Raw genomic sequence first — 15,015 nt, 5'->3', positions numbered from 1 at the left:
CAGACACTGTGCTCTCTCCCATCGTGTAATATATTAACTGGTTTTTGTATTTAAAAACTGTTTTGTATTACTGTGTGTGAAAGTAAATCGCCCCCCTGCGGCTTCGGCCCTGTCCCCCTGTTGTACTGTATGCGCTGCTCAGGTGTGTGACCACCTTGTCAGGGTAGGCACCATGCCTAGCTGCCCCAGTGTTTTTTTAATACTTTTAATAAGACTCTGCCTGTGCTACTTCGGTACCACAGTGCGCACGTTGCACATTGACTTGTGGTACCGATACAGGCTAGCGTGCCGGTGCTGCACGGTACTCTGTGCACACGGTACTCGGTGCATTTGTGCACGCAGTACCAGGTGCAAGCGATAGCCCAGTGCACGCGGTGCACATTATATCTGTGCTGCACAGTACACGCGGTGCTCGGTGCAAGCGGTGCACATTATATCCGGTGCTGCACAGCACGTGGTGTGCTCGGTGCACACGGTGCATATTACACCGGTGCTGCACGGCACGCGGTGCTCGGTGTACAACTGAGGCTGTCACAAACGTAGGTGCCTGATGCTGATAAGGCCGCGCTGTTGGACGTGCCCATATCACCAGGCCACACCTTTGGCCTAGCAGTGGAGGAGATCCTGCAGCGGTCTCTTAGGGAACACGAGGCATCAAGACCGGTAGCCCTGTTGCTCACTCCCCACGCTCACCCCAACGAGAACATTCACCCAGACAGTACCAGTTCCCACAGTCCCGCCAGGTGACCTTAGGCAACGCCTACAGCCTCATCTCAAACGAGAGGCAGGACCCTCCCTCAGCGTGGTGGACATGGCCTTAGCCAGCCCACTTAGCAACAACCTAGAAGGGGGATCCAGGGGTTCTGCCCTAGACAACCGCCACCGCTAGCCCCGACTCAACCTCAGTTGCCCCAGCAGGGTCCCTGAAGGCTGGTGGCCTCAGACCCAATTCAGGCATAAGAGCTGCACTACTGGCATGCTTGCACCTCCGATGTGTGGGTGGTCGTCATGGGAGGGAACGGTGGCCCACACAGCTAGTGATGGAGTATCTGGTTAGGCTGGGCCTCACCATCAACGATGCCAAGAGTCGACTGACACCGGTTCAATGCAAAACGTATGTGGGGCTCCAGCTGGACTCCATTGCGATGTGCACATACCTGTCGGATGACAGGGTAGCAGCTCTAAAGCACCACCTCTCCCTGTTTCGACAAGGATTGAGGGTGCCCCTTATTTTGTGCCAGCAACTGCTGGGTCTGATGGCAGCAGTGGTATCAGCCATCGAGCTGGGTTTATTACGCATGCGCTCCGGTTACATCCAAAACGTGACAGGCGCCGTTGGCTGACAGTGTCCCTCGCGTGTACGGCGGCCCTGCACTTGTGGAGGATTCCCTCTCACCTGCACCAAGGAGTCAGAATGGGAGTGGTTTACAACCGCAGGCGGTGACAACAGACTCCTCCAACTCACCTGGGTGGGTAGCTGCAAATTCCATGAGAGGTGTGGCTATGTTATGGGCCCTCTTTCGAGGTGCCTCCATGGCTGAGATTTGTGATGTGGCTAGCTGGGCTACCCGGCATACCTTTTCCAGGTTCTATTGCCTGAATGTGGTCGATCCCTCATTGCCCTCTGTGGGCACTAGGGTCCTCGAGGTTGCACGTTCACACCGCTGACCTTGGTCAGGCAGGACTTGGCGTCCCTCATATGCTGTCGTTCTTTACTCCCTCGCGACAGCTCTGGTACACGTTTCCCATAACAATGTTTTGGTAGCCATCTTCGAATTGAAAGGGAACGTTAGTTTACCTATCGTAAACCTGGTTCCCTTAAGTAGAGAATGCATATTTGAATATAGTGCTTTTATTACTACTGCTGTTTTCAGATTAAATTTACAATAAATGCCCAAATGTCATGCCCTTATGGAACAAAAATATATTGGCATATATTGTATAATACATTTGGTAATATACTAAATTATATTTCAATATATTTAAATATATTTTCATTCCATAAGGGCAGTCAAACCAGGATTTCTGGTCACCCTACCTACCTAGCTCTACCAATTGCGTTCCTTTTTAAATCTCATCACACTTTAGTGCAAACTAACTTGTTTTACTAGTTTACTTCCACATCAGATTGACACAAGCATCTCAAACTCAATTTGTATGCAAAAGGTGGTGTTGGTTCGGTTTGATTAAAATTAATTCTGAAGGGGACATTGTTTGGGGGTTTCGTATGCTTGCATACAGCCAAGTGTTCATTTCTGAAAGATTTCAGTAGGATCACCTATTTAATGTATTTTTTACCTTCACAGCAGACATGGCTGGCAGGGTTTTTAAACAAAAAGCAAGTGTAACTTCCTACTGCAAGCATTTCAATAAATTCATTATAAAAAACAAAACACACACATAATTGAAACATTTAGCCTAGGATGAGTAATCAACATGAGTTTTTAATAAAAATCACTCCAGGTCATTTTTCCAGTAAGGCCAGCTGAAGTTAAATTCAGATTAAATTAAATTTGACCACTATCTGGTACACAGCTCAAAACATGGTAACTTTCCACTTCACAGCAGAAGAATGAAACTCGGTAACTACATAATGGGCAACATAATAATTGCTTTTACTGTTATCCCAATGGAAGCCTTCTTTCACACTAACTGTCCATTAAGCAACAACTTTCAAACATTAGCTTAAATTAAATTAAATCTAAATTAAACTTAAAATCATGAGTCACCTGGGTACCAAGAGGGTAATTATCACAGTAGATGTTGTAAACACAGTACAGGACAGGAAGATCAATAAGACTCCCCTTACTTTTCATATTTATAAATTACAGGCAATATGCCAAGGTTTCATAAAACTTTATTGAAAATCAGATAAATTGGCTGAAAACACAGTAAAACCAATAGATACCATATGAATCGGTTACTTAAACAGCCAAAAAAGCCAGAATTTAAACATACGTTTAAATTACTGCAAAACCAAAATTTGATTTTTATATATAGAAAAAAGGGAGGGGGAGGGGGAGGGAAATCAAGGGAACGGAAGTGAAGTATTTGTTCAAATACAATTTTTGTTTGACTCACAAAAGTAGTTGCTGGACAAAATTTTAATCAAATCTTTAGCCTGAACTGACTGCTTCATTATGCAGTTACATGAGCTAAACAGAATACAAGAATTACAGCCCGATTTCTAAAATGCTGTGCTGTTTTTCAGCCTGTATGTTGACTATTCCAACGTCCCACTAAACTGAAATGTGGACATTTTGTCACGCACTACTGTATTTACAAATGCATTGCCTCATAGGTGTAATTAGTCTTTCATTGAAAAACTTCCATTTAGAGAAACTGATCTCTAAACTCATAATGTTAAGACAAATTTAGGGGTGTTTTGAACGACGAAGGACTTGTATTTAAGTGCACTTGTTTGTACGTTTTTTTTGTTTAATTTCATAGAAATGTACAATGCTGCAGATGAGTCAACATAGAAGGGAGTATTTAAAAGCATTTACTTAAATGAAAAGCATGGTTTGATTAATAATAATAATAATAAAAACTTGCCTCACAACACCATTGGGATAGTCAAGATGTAGTGAATAGAATACACAAGTATACAGATTATCAAAAAGAAAAAAAAAATCTAACTTTCCATCAATTATCTGTAACCGCTTAATCCTATAGAGGGTCACGGTGAGCCAGAGCCTAACCTGGTAGACACAGGGTGCAAGGCAGGACCACACCCTGGATGGGACACCAGTCCATCACGTCAACTAAGGGGCAATTTAGAAAGGCCAATCCACCTAGCCAGCATGTATTTGGACTGTGTGGGAGGAAACTGGAGTACTTGGAGAAAACCCACATAAACATGGGTAGAACATGCAAGCTCCACAGACAGACTCGAGGATGGAATCAAACCCAGGACCTTGTAGCTGTGAGGCAGTATCGCTAACCACCACACTGCCTGAGTATTTCATTTAACCTAAATTAAGTTTGTATGATTTTATTAGGCTTTGGAAGCAGTTCACATCAACTAAACAAGGTAGCACAAGGTTTAGGGGAGCTGCTTTATATACCAAAAAAAAAAAAAAATTCCCCAGTAATGTGATATGAAACCCATTCCATAATGCTCCAATGAGATCCTGGCTCCTGATCATCCAGTCCACAAAATTCCCCTAAAAAGCATACAAGTTTGGGTAGGGGGCGGTTCTTACAAAATCCACACACCAAACAAGAGACAGGGTTTCAAATGGTTTTAGTGTTTTTGTGGCAACATTACCTTCACATAAAAAATGAATTTCAGCTTAGCTTAAACTTCAAGCTCCTACATCGCATACTGTGTGTTGTAACCTCATTTATTATTTGTCCTCTGGATTCCATGCTACTGTACTGATCACCATGGTCTTTAAGATCTGGTTAAAAGAACAGGATTCAGGGACATCCAGTAACTTGCATTAAATATAAATCCCATGCAGAGCTGTAGTTTCCTAGCATACGTGGAATTTGCTTTTTAGACAAAAAAAATAAAAAAATAAAAATAATCTTTTTGAATGGAATACAGGTTACATCTGGAGAAGCTAGACAGAGGGAGTTAGTGCTGTATAGATGAGTTGGAGCACTCTCTGTGTGGTGTGTGCAGACTTTGACCCCAACATTTTTTCTTTCTCTCCAGCACCTGGTAAAGCAGATACTACCTCTCACTACATTCTGTACATTTCAACAAACCCAAGAAACAATGCCGGAATTTAAGAGTAATTTACTGCCAATTAGTCCTAATCAATAAAACTAAATTCCACCATCTACCCTTCCCAAAACAGGTCCTGTGTGGATGACGTCACACAGAACATCAGTATGCCTATGGCCGGGTTTGTTATAAAAAAATTAAACCTGTTCTAAAAGAACAATAAAAAAATAAATAAAATAAGTGAAATGGGACGCTCGACTGGCAAATTATTTTTAGTTCAAATTTAATACACTTCGCCTCTACATACAGAGGTAAAAAAAATTCTCACTTTCATAAAATACAACAGCAACCACGGGAGGTAAGAAATAAAATTAAAAAAAATTTAAAAATTAAAAAAAAAAAAAGTATGAGTCCAAAACTGTTGTAAAGGTAACACGGTAGTTAGTTTGGATTTGCTGTTGCATTGACACTATTACAATCGTGGAGATCTAGATGGTTATATCCAATGAAGTCGTGACATTGTGTTCTAAGGCAGGGATAGATTTTATTTCTTTTTCTTGTTCTTTCTTTCTGTGGTCTCTCAGTGGGTATGAGGGATAGTTGCATATCCCTAAGCCATGTTTTAACTACCTAGTAGTCATCCAAATCGAAAAATTCATCATCTTCTCCCTGGTACTCTATTAGCTGGAAATCAACTCGATATCGCAGGATTCCTGGGGATGAAATGAGACAGCAGTTAGTGAGAGAGCAAAAAAAGCACCTTTTATGTACAATCTTTTAAAATTAGCAAACTCATTCCAGTACTACATTAAACGTATCTTCATCTCGTCAGACAGACAACTTAACCTTCCTAATGTTTGCATGTCAACAGAGCTCCACGTAATATGTAGTATACACCCTCCATCTAGCAGGTACACTGTTTGTCAAAACTGTGTGCGTGTTAAGCCGGTGGTCCTCACCTCCAATCCCACCGAACCCTTTGACGAACTGGGAGCCCTCCTGCGACTTGTCCGTCACGATTTCCAGTGTGGCTCCAAACTTCTTGTAGTTATTGGCGAACCACTCCAGGAGCGGCATGCTGTCGATCAGCTCATGCTCTTGCCCAGTCTGAGAGAGAAGAAACAGTTAAGATATTACAGGGACAAGGGCATCAAAAAATGTCGACGACTCAACTTGCTCAATCTATGTGACAGACTTTACTTCTTTATTAGGTTGATTCAGTAGTACAAAGCCAAATGTCTTATTGGTAACTTGTGGAAATAAGAAACAAAAAAACTCAATGTATTATGTTCTGGGAGCTGGGTTGTTGAGTCTTACCTCCTTGTCTGTAAAGTGTGACTTATCCTTCTCCTGCTCTGGTGTGAGGAACAGCACCTTGTCCTCTGAAACAGAGATCAGTGTCACTTGGGCTAAACTCATCTCGAGAATTGTATTGCAAATCTGAAGCCACTATACAATAAAAAGGCATGTAACCTAACAATACAGCTACAACCAAAAGTTTTGTATCACCTACAATTTTAAGATTGATACTAATTAAACCAAAAATAAGAACCAAACAAAAAACATAATTTAGATATTTACATAATTTAGAGATTTAAATCAAAGAAACCACAAAATGATATCACTAAAGTCTACCAGGAGCCATAATAGTAGTCACATGGAAAACTACAAAGCGGTATGTAATTCAGTATGTTAACGTAACATTATTCAGCAGGTTTCATTCCACTTTATAAAGCCAAATTAGTTAATTCTATTGGGTAATGCAAAACCTTTGGCCATACCTGTACATGTGATAATCACAGTGGAAAAAGCCACTCATCCTGGCAGACTGCTGTACCTACCTTCTAAACCACTGCAGCGCAAGACATATCGCATGATGTCCAAGTTCTCATACACAATGAGGATCTCCACAGCCCCCATCTCCAGAGCCTTCAGTGTGTCTTCCACTCCAAAGCAGTACTTCCCTGTGTCCTGGCTGATCTCATCAAAGTACCGCCCTGCACAAACACAGGCAGACAATCAGAGAGATTTTCTGTGAAGCAGCCTATTCTGGCTGGCTTTTACTACATTAAGCTCTACCTTTTGACAATTTGACAAACATAAACTGAATTTGCCACCCAACACTGTTGTACTGAAAACCTCTCGTACCATTTGCTAAATAATACTAGGTGTGAATATGCAGTATTACAAGGGAAAACATGGTTTAAAATATTTTAAACCACAATGGAACATAAGCAACGGTGTTGATGTCTGGCCCCATACCTATTAGCTTCTTTTCCTGAATGAACTTCACATTGGAGAGCACCTCTGCAGACAGCTCGATGGCCTGGTTGAAACCGTTCTCCCCTCCATACGAGATGTCCACCAGCTTCAGCACTTTGGCTTGTAATCTCTGTCACACAAACACAGCAAGAGCCACCTTTGTTATATAGGGATGAGAGCAGGGATGGTGCTTTTACAATCAAAACTGAAGGGTACGTTGCACATTCTCAATAGCTCCAATACCATTTTCAGACTAGGCTTTATACTTAACTAAGCTCCCTAATGTTCGCCTTTATACCAGAGGAAAGAAACAAAACTACCCAATCAACTCATTTACCACTAGAAGTAGCTTCAATACTGAATTACTTGCTTTGGGAGTAAAATAAAAGTAAAACTAATAATTGTGAATCAGTATTTGCAGTGGAAATTCTTGTTCCTTGCTTCCAGTATAAACATTAGTCTGCACTGCTTGGTTTCTGGTGTTTACAGTTATGCGCAGATCAAATGCAATTTGATGCACTGTCAAACACAGTATTTTTTAAACTGAACAGTTCTGGAAGGGTTTCTCTAGCTGGCATATTTGAGTGCAAGAAAAAACAATTCATTTAAACAAAATAATTTAATCCGAGTTGTATTTACATAGATAATGCAGACACAGACCTGGTGCATTCCATAAATCGAGCCTTTGCGGACCTCTCACAAAAATAATTAGTTCTTGATCTATACAGCATATATTGCAAAGCTTCTGTTGACTTATGTGCTTCAGGCACTAAAGACAAAGTCTTGAGACTAGTTTTAATGACGAGAATATATTTGAAAATGGTTATTTGAGATTAGCAGTGGAGCCTAACCAGAGAGGTTTATGAAATAATCTAAATGCTTTCTTTGCTAAAAATAAATAACAAATGTCACAAAAATATTGTAGTTATTATTGGCTAATTCATCATGGAGTGTGCTGACTCACCGGGTCAAACATATCAGACTGACTCAGCTCAGTCTTGAAGTCCGCAGACCCGGCCAGCACCATCCCAGCGACGTTGACTTTGTCGTTGGAGACGAAAAGCTGCACTGCTGTCTCCGCCACTTTTCGCACGTAGTTGTGTCTCTTCTCCATTCGTAACCTGGCGAATCGCAAAGCAGACTGACCACCCCTGCCTGGAAAACAAAAAACACACACACCCACATCAGCCGGTGATATTCCATCTGTCACGTCATGCAGATAAAACCGCTATAACAAACCAAGATGACTGAACTTAGAGACACTCTTGTTGGAAAAATTCATAACCAGAAAGCATTTACAACAAAATAGAAGTTGCTGTTGCATTTTAACTCTGAAATCATACTGAATTGTTTCGACCCCCTGCCCTCTCCCCCACACTTACCGTGCTTCTTGGGCAAGTCGACTGTGAATTTGTGCAGGACCTCCCGCGTGTTCCCCTGGAGAGTGCCGAACAGAGCCCCACTCCCGTCAATCACGATGAAGCCGAATTTACTGTCATCTGATAGCAGCGCTGTCAGAGCCTAATGACATATAGGCAGTGTAAGGAGGATTTGCACACATTGTAACACCTAAAAGTACAGTCAAGAATGAAGAGGTATTTTTTCATCTCTCACCTCTGTATGAAATTTGTTGTCACACAGATAAAGCGATGTGTTGATGGGTTTGAACGGCTCAAAGTCTATGTTAACTTTCTTTTCCTTGCCCTCCTCTGTTACGATTGTTCCACAATAGACAACGAGCCCGTTTGGTGGCACTGCAGCATAAACACAAGGCCACACAAGCCATTTAGAGTGTACAATATACAAGACCAATTCTATTGTTACAATAAAAAAATTTGGACAAGCTAGAAACCCTCATACAGTCTGTATGTGAATTAACCATTATTCATTGCACAAGAAAGTTGTTATGTCTGTTCCGGTTTTATCCAGGATTAGATATGATTCAGATGTTGGTTTGCCTTAACATTTCAAAAGGCATTAAAACAACCACTACCTTGCTTTAAAACAGGGCTTGTTCAAGCAGCTGTTTCAACAGGACTGTGATTGCACCAAAGACAACATGTAGAACCAGCTGTTGACACAAGCCCAGTCTACAGAGTTTTAAAGAAATATTTGTTTTGAAAGTATTTTGGGGGATTTTACTGCGGTGACTTTGTGTATTTATTTTGAGTTTTCACAGAATCATTTACATAGTCAATCCTGCAAAAACCAGATCTGGCAATACCTACCCTCCCTGTAGCCATTCTAACAGACTTTTCATGGCGTTGGGACAAAGTTTTACTACTAAAAATAGCCAAGCGTATAGCGTAAAATATATGCAGAGCACAAAGTGTAAGGCCAATTTGGTTTTTAAAAAATGTAAAATATTTTGTATTATTTTCCATATATACACACAGTCTTGTACACGGTTATAGATAAGTTTGATAAGTTTAGGAGAAAAGAAAAAGAAAGGGATGAGAAGAAAGTGATTTTCATCACCTTCCTGTCTCACCTTTGTTGTAAAGTTTGAGTCTCTGTTGTACAGATGTGATGGCTCCCAGAACAGACAGCCTGTTGACTCTAGATTTGATGTTGGATGCAGTGCCAAACTCATCTGCCAACATCTTTGCCACCCGTGAGATCTGGTCCTTAGGGGGGATTATTAAGGAAATCATGCTTGTGCCATTTCTAGAGGGAAACAAAACAAAGAGTCTGAGAATCTGATACAGTACACACACCACATGCAAACTAGACCTAAAAGTGTTTGTTTATTTACAAGAATTTATAAATAGTTCTCAAAAAGATATCATGCATAAAGTATGTCTGAAATAAACACACTATTTACTGTAGAGAAGAGTGTTTCTCTCCCTCTCAACATTTCACACACTCTGAATCAACTGAAATTAAAATTAATCACCTTGCAAAATGTTTAAGTCAACATCTGTGTATAAGAAACATTTATTAAATCTTATGAATAATTACTGTTTACAACATATGGGTTGGATTCATAAAGCTCTCAATCACTGTTCTAGGAATTCCTTTAACTGGCACCTTATTTCAGTCCAATTTATTAAGCCACTTTATGTGCCTTGTTTTCGGTATAGTGACATTAGGTTAAGGACTGTGTACCCTGCCTCTATTAGAATACTCTGCGATTGTGACCAAATCCCGTGAGGACTGCCCCGTGCAACACCCCTGACAACTCAAGCAATCCTATCTAGTCAGCGCGCTGGTATGTCACATAACTGTCTTCTCCAATAAAACAAGGAGTAAAACGGACACCACGACAGGCAAAGTATATACTTTTATATTGAAGGCTATTATTTTTTAAACAGTTACAGACCGGAATTATAAGCTACTGTACTCTACTCATCAATATTCCCGTTTTGCTATCTTATTGTTACCTTTATTAAATCGTTAACATTATTTCCCAACCCAGGAAAAAATAAATATAAAAATCGAATACGATAGTTATTATCACTGACTCAGATTTAGCACGTAGCATGTTGACATCGCTTTTTTAATTTCTTTAATGTAATTAATAAAATGTACCAGTAATTTTATTTTAAATGTATGATGCTTGCTTCTAACTTATTGTACAGAGTGCAGCAGTCTCGGGTCCAAACCGGCAGCCAAGTGTAGATATACTATTTATATCCTCGCTATATGGCCTTAATTATACGATTAAATACTGATTTGTATTAAAAAAAAAAAAAAAAAAAAAAGAAAAATCAAACTGCTGCTGATGTTGGCTCATACAAGGTCTATACAACCAGCACGGCAAAGCAACATTTGAGATATTTTACATTTTTATATCTCTCTCTCTCAGAGCTCTGATTGTTATACTTATTGAAGCAGAAAAAGCAGAACCCAGGTTTTACATTTTCATTAAAAACTTGCATTAATGTGAGTTGCAGATGCTTTGGGGAATTAAAGCTTGTATAACAGTATAATGAAATAAGTGTTCAATGTGCATGGTGGCTTTTTTAAAATAAAAATAGTGAAACTAGTCCATCCTTAATCTTGATTTTATTAGTGCCTTTATCATGAATTGTCAAAAAAAAAAATATTCAGGATGTAAACTCTGGCACAGCACCAAGTCATTAGGGGAGATGTGGTGTGTGCTTTGTGAAGTCACGACAATGTAGAAGAATGCTGACCATGCAGAAGTTTATAACTTGAATTACAAAAGGTTCAGTAAACAATGACAGGAACCTGTTATCACACACCTCATGAACTTGAACACATGCAATCAGCAGCTATCCCAGACATACAGCAGCTGCTTTTAAGAAACAAGACTTCCCATATATTCTACAACTGTTTGTACTGAAGTATATGACACTTACACCTCTCCAATGCTCACAGTTTGGTACTGACATGCTTTAGAAGGAACTGAAACCTCTACAACATGGAATAGCTAGGCTCTGTAACTTGAAACTTGGGGTCTCACACTTGTACAGCACAGGCAATCACCTGTTCAGCAGTCATTTTAACCTCTAACTCTCTACCACACAGACAGGACCATAAGTTTGTCGTCTCATCATAAGCCAGTCCCCTTGAACTGTAAACAAGGATCTTATAATAAGCAGCAGGCTTTGCTTTCCTAAAACATGAAGTTATTATTAAAATGTGTGAAGTTTATGAGGCCAGGGAGGTTTGTTGCAACAAATTAAGACTGTAGGACCTTCAGGTTTTTGTATTAACACTTATCAATGGGGCAGATATGAATCTATGCTATGTCATGCTATATCTCCAATGGGCAGTATGGTATCCACCCTTTGGTTGACTCAGTACATCAAGGACAGTGCTGGCCTGCTAAACAGAAAAAGCTTCCATTTCTACACTGCCTGCACACTTCCATCCATCACTTGAAACTTTCAGAAGATCCAAACTGGTGCCCGACAGCCATTTTTTTTAGGCATTTTGGGCTTAATTGTATAACAGATTCAGAATGCACATTCCTTTTTAAACTCTAAACAAACAGGATAGCTCTATAAGATGTGTTAAGCAGTCCTACGATTAGACTCAAGGTTAGTTTTCAATTTAAATATTTTGCAACAAACGGTGCTAGCTTCTCAAACTATTTACTTTAGACTACCATTATCATGTTCATATAACATGTCATTACACTCAATGCTTGTAAATTTACAGATAACTTTCCTGTACTTATCAGCTCAGTTTTGTGAAAATATAGCAGCCATCCTCCTTCATGATTAGTCTCTTCACTGGACAGAGTCCATTTTCATTACGAATTCTACTTTACAAACGCTTCACCACCTTGCTTTAAAAGATGACTCTAGGTGACTAAAACATGTCAAAGAGGCACTATGACCTACAGAGAACATTGGAATACCATTATGATTACAATTAAAGGTTGGGCATAGGATGTTAAAACCCAAGGTAGAGTTACTTTACTTAAATGCGCTTCCAAATGAATTGCCCTCATGCCAGTGTCTGTAGCCGGGGGCCAGACTCACTAGGCATGGAGAAACTACTTACTGCGCTAGTCTGAAAGTAAACTACATAGCTTAAAGTTCTTTTTTCTCCATATTCATACCGATTTGTATGTTAAACCTTGTGTCTGGCTAATGGATATGAAATCCTGAACTGCATTGACTTAGATTTTTAGCTCCCAGTGAAGGTATTTACTTCCTTTAATTCGGTTTTATCAGAACCTAATGTTGTGGACAACATAAGAATTTTCTATCTTTCAAAAAAAATTAAATAAATTATATATTATACAATATCCTTGTCTTAAATTAAATATTGCAAAAATGACATTGAGGAAAGGGGATGCATCATATTTAAATAAATAAAATTTAAAAAAAAACATGTGGAAAATGATTAATTTAATAAAGAATGATCTGCCCCTGCATGTCAATTAAAAAACAAAACAAGAACAAACAAACAAAAAAGCTAAACACGAGCTTATCACATTTTGGGCTGTGAAGGTTTCTCGCCATCTATACATCAGCTAATTTACAATGCAATAACAAATCCAAAATATAAATCCGTTAGCTGGTAACACGTCAGGTCAATACCAGCTTCAGTAGCACGAAGAAACAAACAAACAAAAAAAACATAACTTAAAATATCTGGACAAATACACTTACTAGCTCAGGCTACCAGAAAGAGCACTCACATGCGCAAATCCACTTAAAACTACAATACGCGTCAATTCAGTTTCAATATGTGTGGCTAAAGAAGAAAAAAAGACCCCATTTCCTGTAGTCTGTAGCTACTACATTGACTCATACTTTAAAAGCCTAACAGTTCCCCAGAACTGCATTATGGTTGCTGTTCTATGCATCACTGTCTATGTCATAATATGATACTCATTTACGAGTGGCAGCAAGCAGTTACCCTCTCCTATTCAAACACAATTACGCATTTACTGAACAGTAGCACATATGAACACACTTTGTAATTATTCCAAAAAGACTGCGGCCCACTTGAATCAGAGAGGCCCCTTTCTGCAATATTCTCCCCTCTCTGTGCCTTGCCGCGGCGTTAGGTTGCCTTAACCTTCCCCAGTGGACTTTCAAGACTCGGCTCTAGGACGATCTGCACCCCAACAAGCCAAAATCCCCAATTTCCTCGGTCTAGGTAGTTTTCCCTGCCTAATTTCAGCTGTTGCTACACTCCCAGCTGCTCCAGGCCAAAAGCCCGCACCACTTGATCTTTCTCGCATGCAGACAGACACCCAGCACGCACACTCTACCTCTCCCACTCCCACAATCGTAACCTCCTGTTCTCACCCCCGGGCCGCTTCCAAGCTTTTGATCAGTTTCTTGATTTTCCAAATCTCCACGTTTCTGTCGGCTGCTGTCGGATCGTCCGCCATTTTTGGTGTAATCGCTTCGGGCACCTGCGAGTTTTGTTAGAGACAGAGACACACACACTGATGAGACTAACAAGAGACACACAATCCAATTGAACTCCCCCAAACCAGTACCGGTAACTTTACCCCAACCCCCGACTTCACCACCTCTAACCGCAGCTCTCTCTTCCCACATGGCACTTACCTGGGTTTGCCGACAATAAAGGACTGTGACCGGTACTGTCTCACAGTTACGTGCGCGGCGGTGCTTGAAATCCCTCCCAGGCCCTAAAGGCCACCTTATTTCCTACTTCCCCTCGCAGCCCAGCGACTCTATCCCTGCCCCGCCTAGGTCCGGCTTTATCACCGGTCTCGCTTGGCTGCTGTCTTGCTCCCCTGGTACCTGGCTCCTCCGCTCCGCACGGTATCTTTTCTCTGGTCGGTGCTCTTGAGGTTTCGGGAGCACTGACGTCGCTGCCCGAGCCGGTTCCCGTCTCCGCGCGTGGTGCAACCTGTCTCACGTGGGGGGTGGGTCAACACCGCTTCCGCCGAGCTTTCCTCCTAGAGACAACTTGGCTACGCTTGTGTTATCGATAGCACTATTGGACCAGAGAGGACAAAGGGCGGAGTTTGGACTGAAGAGAACTATGGGAGCTGTAGTTATATGGCCGTGTTATAATGTGACTGTCAGGATACTATTGGAAATGTAAAATTATGCTTTCTGTGTGACTGTTTACTGATTTGAATAGCCTAATGCCGTCCTGTACATAAATGTGTATCTGAGAGATCTTAATATTACAAAAGAAAGACTGTGAGTTATTTCACAGTCATATAAAAAGACAATGTCCTGTGCATCAACACTGGGCAGTGTTGAAATCCAACAGCATACATTCTATAATTACGTATCCTTAAAATAAATTCACAATTCCACATCGTGGGTCTATCTCCAGTACGTGGAAAGTGTAACTGGTGTATAATATATACTTCTTCCAAAGCTTGGTGTGGGTTCATTGTGCATGGGAACCAGTATGATTGAAATGCAGGTGCATTCTCATTACAACTTTGCACCACCAACCAAGTGCTTTGGGTCATTACAGTCAATTAGGAGAGTTCACATACAGTCACAAAAGAAAATGAACATACTTAAAATCAAGGAAATGGTTAGCTGATTAAACTAATATAGTAGTATAGTATTATTTTTTTAGTGTGTTGTAATACATACTATCCAACTTCAGTAGTAACGTCACAACCGTATTAGACTGCAACAAAATTGAGAAAG

General features: G+C 40.5%; 1 protein-coding gene across 2 annotated transcripts; it reads right to left on the bottom strand.

Moving 5' to 3' along the window:
* Positions 1 to 4,229: 4,229 nt before the first annotated feature.
* LOC121324525 (eukaryotic peptide chain release factor subunit 1) lies at positions 4,230 to 14,252 on the bottom strand. 2 transcript variants are annotated; one of them, XM_041266523.1, is made up of 11 exons: positions 14,140 to 14,252; positions 13,675 to 13,784; positions 9,429 to 9,604; positions 8,552 to 8,691; positions 8,320 to 8,458; positions 7,902 to 8,092; positions 6,938 to 7,067; positions 6,517 to 6,672; positions 5,993 to 6,057; positions 5,635 to 5,782; positions 4,230 to 5,388 (listed from the first exon to the last, which is right to left on the bottom strand). In XM_041266523.1, the coding sequence occupies exons 2-11, from the start codon at positions 13,758 to 13,760 to the stop codon at positions 5,306 to 5,308; spliced, it is 1,314 nt and encodes a 437-aa protein (XP_041122457.1). In that variant the 5' UTR covers positions 13,761 to 13,784; positions 14,140 to 14,252; the 3' UTR covers positions 4,230 to 5,305. The 2 variants fall into 2 exon arrangements, with proteins under 2 accessions (XP_041122457.1, XP_041122458.1); XM_041266524.1 differs by lacking the exon at positions 14,140 to 14,252 and adding an exon at positions 13,942 to 14,132.
* Positions 14,253 to 15,015: the final 763 nt, after the last annotated feature.

This window comes from Polyodon spathula, chromosome 12, assembly GCF_017654505.1.
Source record: "Polyodon spathula isolate WHYD16114869_AA chromosome 12, ASM1765450v1, whole genome shotgun sequence".
NCBI lineage: Eukaryota > Metazoa > Chordata > Actinopteri > Acipenseriformes > Polyodontidae > Polyodon > Polyodon spathula.
The sequence above is the reverse complement of the archived record's forward strand: the minus strand, read 5'-3'. Positions and strand labels throughout refer to the sequence as shown.